Here is a 7,336-nt window from a genome sequence, read left to right as displayed (position 1 = left end):
CTTTATACACATCATATAAATCACATAAATCTATTGAATAGGTATATAGAAATGGTGTATAGTACACTCTACTCTGTGATTTCCCATGAATACAGACGTTAGCAGTTAACAATGGTTATTAGTGGCGAGATATTTTTTCATTGATCAAAATCAGGCATACTATTGAATAAAATGTGTATTTTATTATAATTTCTCATATCATTATTATTACTTTCTTCCCTAATTTTACTTTTCTCTCTCTCTCTCTCTCTCTCTCTCTCTCTCTCTCTCTGTTCTGAGATACTCAGTAGCGGTATTTTTTGATGGGATAAAGGGGCAAAATAACTTGCCGATGACAAAAGTTATTATTATCATTATTTCGCGTAGTGTTTTCCAGGCTTTAGATTGTTGAATCCTTTTCTCTCTCTTCTTCTTCTTCTTCTTCTTCTTCTTTTCGAAAGCGCATGTCATTTTGCAATGGTTTGTGGATCAAAAAATCAGACTTTCAGTTTTCAAGAGAGTCATTGGAAGTTCTCTGAGGTGGTTTGAAATAGTTTTATTTTCTCCTTTTTTCGCGGTTTAAAAGGGCAGAGTGTCAAGAAACAGTTTGTCGATTATTGCTGGCGGTGGGACCAGATCTTCTAGTTTTAGGTAGAAGATGCGCTGCAGACCTTGTGTGCACAGTGTGCGCAGTTCAGGCAGTTTACCCAACAGTTTGGACAAATAGTTTGGACGATTCAAGCCGGCTCCATTGAAGGTGACTTGGTCTTTCAGACAGTTTACTATCTTGTTTTGAAGGTCCTCCACTCTCTTGGGTTCTTTCAGTCCGTGTCTCTCTGCAAAATAATAATAATAATTTGCATATGAGAATATAACAAAATAATAATAATAATAATAATAATAAACAGTTGCAATTTTCTAAACATTGTAATAAAAACTGATCTCACCTGTGACCATGGCTAGGGCGGCGATGCATGAGAAAGCAGATATGTCTAAATTCATGTTCTGGAGATTAGACGAGAACTCCGCTATAGAGTCAATCCACTCGCCAAATCCACGGACGCACTGCAGCCTGTGCAGCACCACTCCGTTACAGAAGATGAGTTTGCCTTCCATCGGGTTGGACCTGAGATTAATGACAAAGCACCCGTTAATTACCGTGCGCATTAAACGGGGATTTAAGCGGCTCCTAATTATTGCAGAGCCAATAAAAACGGAAGCAGCAAAGCCACCTCTCCAGAGGCCTCGGTACCTGTACGCCAGGCGCAGCACAAAGAGCTCCAGGAAGGCAGACTCGAACAGCAAGTCCTGGTCCGGTTTAGGCAGGTCGGTGAACCCGGGAATCTTTTCTGCCCATCCGCGGATGATCTCCATGGATCCGGTGAGGAGGTCGTAGAACTGCTGGATGTGCTGTGTGTCATCTCCGCTCAGTTGGTAGTCCGGGTTGGCTTGGAACTGGAATTTAATTTAAACATGACTTAATGAGCTCCCTTAAAATATATAACCCGTGAAATTGCAAAGCCCATTTCTAGAAGGGGGAGAGTTTTCCCCCTCTTTAATTTAACTCGTGTCTGTATTTCACTGGCTTCCTTCTTGCAAAAGCAATTTAGAGAGTAAAATATGCCACCCTTAAAGTGCTGAAAGTTTATAATGAAACACTGTATGATATTAAATTCCTAATATTGGTTGTGTCAGATTGGCGCAGGAATGCACATTTTAACTTTCTTCTTTTAAAGTCTGAAGTGATGAGTAAAATTATAGCTGAATGGAGCATAACGCACTCTGGTGTAGTCGAGGCTGCTCATAGAGGGGTTGGAGTCCACATGAGCCCTGACCAGTGCGCTGATCAAACTGACGGGCGGAGAGGGGGGCGAAGACTCCTGCGGACTTTTGGGTTTGGAGGGTAAACGGCCTCGCCGACCCTTTAAGTTGGCGGTCCGGACAACTGTCAAAATAATACAAAACGGTTATTATCAAGTGGCTGTTATGCTCGTTGTAACATGTATATGCAATTCAGTCGGCGATGACTATAATTGCAGTTGCTTCTCTTTATTCCAAGTGCGAAGCACGTTATAACGAACAGCCCTTATGAGACGCACAGACGTGTGTGTGATTTACCTTCTTTCACCATTCCGACCACCAGGCACTTCTGAAATCGACAATACTGACATCTGTTTCTCCGGCGTTTATCCACAGGACAGTTTTTATTGGCTAAACAGACATATTTGGCGTTCTTCTGTACTGTACGCTAAATCAGGAAAACGGGACAAAAAGATTTCATTTGTTTAGCATACAACTTAGACAAACTTTTCAGATTTTTCTAAGCAAAACATTCAGTTTGTTTTTGGTTTAAATTATCTTTAATAAGATATGCGAGTAACCAGTGAGCAAAATAAAGATTGAATAAATAAATAGATAAATAAATAAACAGCTAACGCTAATGACAGTTGCACAGATGTCTGATTAGATCTCTTCAGATATTCTCACCGATACAAGGCGGCAACAACAACACATTTAAATAAATAAATAAATAAACAATAATAATAATAATGCAAAAAGTACCTTGAAGAAACCTTTGCACCCTTCACACGTTCTGACACCATAGTGCTGGCAAGCCGCGTTGTCTCCACACACCGCGCACAAACCTTCGCTGGACGGAGATCCTCTAGACGGGGGTGACGGCATCTGACTGTCCATCAGCTGATGGCCGTGACTGAGCTGCAGGGAGTGCGTGAAGGCTATTCCCGCCTGTTTTCTAATGGCACTGGGCATTGCGAAACTCTGGCTGTCCAGGGCTCGGTGCGTTCCGGGACTGTCGTGTCCCATGGACACGTGGAGAGGCCCGTCAAATCGCATCTGACAGCTGGAAACAGGGGTTCCGGGTGGAGACTGCTTGAAGGAGAAGAGGGAGAGCCTGGACACGGGGTTCTTGCGCTGATCTATCATATGCGTGGTCATATAGTTCTGATGAAAAGTGTGCAGGGAGCTCGGGTCCTCCCACATATGATTGGGCTGAACCTGGAAGTTCGCTGTTCCCGGAGCGTGAGGTGAGGAAGGTTTGAAGTACATAGGCCCGGAGTGGGCCATCATCTCCTCTGACTGCGGGCCCAAATGGCTCTGCTGATGGTATGTGTGCATCTGGACTTCCTCCACTTTGATGGAGGACTGTTCTCCAGAATGGGGCACCTGGTAAAGACAAGGCGGCTTCACGTCATAACCGGTGTTGTAGTTGTCCATGAAGGTGCTGAAGCTTGGCAGAGAGGTGGTGGCGGCGGTGATCTCGGTATTGGTCAAGTCCATGCTGAACTTCACAAACTCTGGCGTGAGGAAATCGCAGCTGTATTCTCCGCTGGTGTGGTAACTGTAGCTCTGAGACGCAGGACTCGCGCCCTGCGGGGATGAGCCATACTGAGCCTGGACGCAGGGCATGGCTGCGAAAACACAGCAATCAATAAAAAAAAAAAATATATATATATATATATATAAAAAAAAAAAAAAAACACATGCCCATCAAAACATGTTTTGGCACTGATTTCAGCTTGCCTGTAACTTTTCAAAATCGCTTTTAACCATTTAATATATATATATATATATATATATATATATATATATATATATATATATATATATATATATATATATATATATATATTCTTTTTTTCTGCTGAAGTAGCCTACCTTCAGTCGTAAAACTGTTCCTCTGCAGATCGCGGTGAAGGTGAAATTTAATACCGGGGTTCAAGAAAAACGAGTCAGCTCTGGATTCTCCCTCTGATAAAACACACAACTTTCACTTGATTTTGCAGCACGGTTTATTAGTTATTTTACATAACTACACAAAATTCTAGAGCTCACTTAAATTTTAAACACACTTTCTAGCGCAGCGCCGTATCAGAACATGTGCGTGATGAGGCGAAAGTTTAAGGATTTGCGCGCCGCGTTTGTTTATTTGTTTCAACTCTCAAGTTATAAGTAATTCACTTAATAAATGCATGTCTGAACAAACACAATTTCACACAAGTGTCTCATACAGCGACTGGATAAAAGCTCATTTCACAATTCAGCTCTACAGAAAAAACAGCAAATCAATTTCTATAAAACCAGCAGAAATCAACAAACAACATTCAAAGACTGTTTAAAACGAACATGCCATAGGATTAGTTTTGCTCTGCTAATTGAAAATGCATATTTGCTCAAACAGACAAAGAATAAAAAAGAAAGGCAATAACATACCTTAGTAGACCATCAGTAAAACTATATTGTATCCATAAGGTTGTGATGCAGAATATCTGTGTAAATGTCCAGTACGGCGTGTGGTTCGCAGAGCGCGGAGCTCAACACTGGCATGTAGAGCCCTGTCTGCCAATGTGTCTTTGTTTATGTGAGACCCACGTGTTTGAATTCAGTACGTCATCTGCGTCATACGTGAGTAGAACCAATCAGCTGCGAGACTCTTCTGCCAATCTGAGGGCTGACTGACAGCCGGTGCATGACTGTGATTTCACCGAGATCTGCTGTGGTTTATATTCCCCATCGTCGAACAGCAATTTACGTCTGTTTTGTCATACATTCAGTATGCAGACTTGTCTTTACATGTTAGGAATTCACATGTTAGGAAATTACAATTATTACATTCTATTAGGTCGATTTCACATTAAACACTGAAAAAAAAAAAAATCTCATTCTAATAAACCTTTTTTTTTTTTTTTTTTTTTTTTTTTTTTTTAAGCTAGTTAATCTAAGCCTGAACAAAAAGTAATATGGGTTGGAATCAAAGAGCTATTGGTCATTGTATTGTACACTGCAAAACAGCACTAGAAATGAAATAATAAATAAACTGATAAAAGCTATATTTCAACAAAGATGATTTTGAGCAGGCCCTGCTGGCCATGTTTTTGACTGTACCCAACACAGCTTTTTAAACTTTTATTAAACAAGAGCTTTCCTTTTAAGAAACCATAGTTCCATATACAGAATATTTAACCCTTTGCATCTATTTGTACAAGACTACAATCCTTAGAAGAGAGCAAAGGAGAGGATTCACACAGTCACTTCAATTTAAATGTAAAAAGACAGGGAAAATCATCAGGAACTGGTAAAAAAAAAAAATGAAAAAAATAGAAAGAAACAAGAAAAGAAATGTGATGCAGACACCAGCTCTGATGCAGACCGTTGAAAGTTCTAGAAACAGAGGTCACTTTCCTTCAAACAGTCTCTGCCATATTGTATCTGAATGGGTGGGTGTTACTGTTATTTGAAACAGGGCTCACTCAACCATCATGGGAACACACTCTTTCCACAAACTAAATCCTGCATCTCTGAGCCACCATAAACAATTTCATGGCCTTATATGTAAAAACACAGTATGTAAAAAAAAAAAAAAAAAAAACATTACTCTGTCCGTTTTCTATGTAAACAGATACACAATTAAAGTTTATGAGGTTTTCTTTGTAAAGCTTTCAAAACTTAACTAAACCACAGTTTAGGTTTTTATTTATTTATTTTTTTTTTTGTTTGTTTGTTTCCCCCTCCAAATGGGGGTGGCAGTCTCCTCTAGAGGACACTGTTGTTCACCACCCACTGGACAATAGTTTTGGATTATTGTTTTATATGTTGTTATAACGCAAAGCATATACAGTGCTGATCAGTGTATTTCAGCCTAATGCAGAACACATTAGATGTCGACAAGCCACAGACTCTGCAATATAGACATTCAAGGCTGACATGTGAGGACAAAACTATCCCATGATGTCCACAATCTCTCATTTAAACAGTATGTCCAAAACTGTCAGTCATGTTCCACATAGCAAATGACAGGCCAGCCATGTGCTCAACACCTTATTGGGTTTATTGCTATATCTAATGTATTATATCCACAATATGGTCTGCTTTCATTTACTTTTTTAATGAAGGGAAATAACATACAATTAAGCAATAATTGCCCATTGGCTCATTTAATTACTAACTGCCTATATATATATATATATATATATATATATACTATATATATATATATATATATATATATATATATATATATATATATGCATAGTTAAATCACTGCTCATGGGAAGGAAGAGGCAGCAAATGAAGTGCAATCAAATTTGACTGAAGTTATTTCCCAATTATGACACGTTGAAGAGAGAGGAGAGAGAGAGAGAGAGAGAGAGAGAGAGAGTGGTGTCGTGTATGTGGAGGAAAGAGTTATGCATAAAGCTATCTTTACTGACATAATTAACAGCCAACATGAAATTAACTTTTCTTTAACAAGTACAAATAACAAGAACACAAACATAAAATCACAAATGCACTGCCAATCCTGATGCTTCCTTCAGGGTGTTCAGTTTTTGTCAGGAACTGTTTATTCAGTACTTTTACTTGAATACTGAGACAGGTGAAGCACCATGGACAGTGTCAGTCGTGTTTATTACATTTCGTATGTAGGGCAGTCTTATGTCAGTGTATATAATCTTAGCTGTCTCAGAGTCATTGTGATTTACAAAATTGACATGGTGATATAATTCTGAATAGTTTCCCTTATGCAAAATGTATTGATGAATATGAAGACTTTGCTGCCAGATTACTTGAGACAGGGAAAATTCCATGAGGCAGCCATTACTTATCTTCACAAATAAAAACAAGATTTACTGCTAAAAAATTCTTTAAAGCTGCTGTACTGTATAGCATTTTTTTTTTCTCCTGAGATTGCAGTATAACCTGACTACCAGCACCAGATGTCTATCAGCATCTCAATGTAAGACTTGACAGAATTTGACAGTGTGTATTCTGTTGGCTTGAACATAGAGGTATAGTACATGAATGGGCAATATTCCAATACACTGTCTCAAATAATTTATGTTTTTTGAGTGAGAGAGTTTTGTCTTATCAATGGATGTTCCTGCAGGCACCTATGTGCTAAGTACAGTATGCCTCTAACCAACTCTAATTGGAAATGTTTATTGACAGAGGCTGTAGACTTTTTAACAGACATTTGAAATTGAGAGACCACTGCGATATAATAGCCTGATTTTATCAAGCAGGGTAGACTCATTCTCCAACCTAGATATTGTCTCCCCTTACAAGCTTCCTCTTACAGAACCTATTTAGATAAGGATCATATGTGTGCATCTCTCTCCCTATGAGATAAGCAGCATTAATTTGGTCTCATTGGCCAAAAGATGACTTTAGGATTTGTAAAACATCACTCCACACTTCGTGTGATTGAGCTTCATTTAGAGATGTTGACATCTATCCAATTTTCATGCAGGTTCAAAAAGGTCAGATGTTGTTGATTGCATGATCTAATTCCTCAGTAGATTCATCATCAAAAAAAAAAAAAAAAAAAAAAAAAAAAATC

General features: G+C 38.9%; 1 protein-coding gene across 1 annotated transcript; it reads right to left on the bottom strand.

Moving 5' to 3' along the window:
* Nucleotides 1-528: 528 nt before the first annotated feature.
* On the bottom strand, nucleotides 529-4,447 carry LOC109069614 (nuclear receptor subfamily 4 group A member 2). The gene is made up of 8 exons (XM_042730600.1): nucleotides 4,213-4,447; nucleotides 3,658-3,750; nucleotides 2,542-3,410; nucleotides 2,098-2,227; nucleotides 1,761-1,924; nucleotides 1,232-1,434; nucleotides 927-1,105; nucleotides 529-815 (listed from the first exon to the last, which is right to left on the bottom strand). The coding sequence occupies exons 3-8, from the start codon at nucleotides 3,406-3,408 to the stop codon at nucleotides 559-561; spliced, it is 1,800 nt and encodes a 599-aa protein (XP_042586534.1). The 5' UTR covers nucleotides 3,409-3,410; nucleotides 3,658-3,750; nucleotides 4,213-4,447; the 3' UTR covers nucleotides 529-558.
* Between the last annotated feature and the right edge of the window lie 2,889 nt (nucleotides 4,448-7,336).

The sequence above is a fragment of the Cyprinus carpio genome, chromosome B9, assembly GCF_018340385.1.
Source record: "Cyprinus carpio isolate SPL01 chromosome B9, ASM1834038v1, whole genome shotgun sequence".
In the NCBI taxonomy this organism is placed as follows: Eukaryota; Metazoa; Chordata; class Actinopteri; order Cypriniformes; family Cyprinidae; genus Cyprinus; species Cyprinus carpio.
Note: the sequence above shows the minus strand (reverse complement) of the source record. Positions and strands in the feature narration are given on the sequence as shown.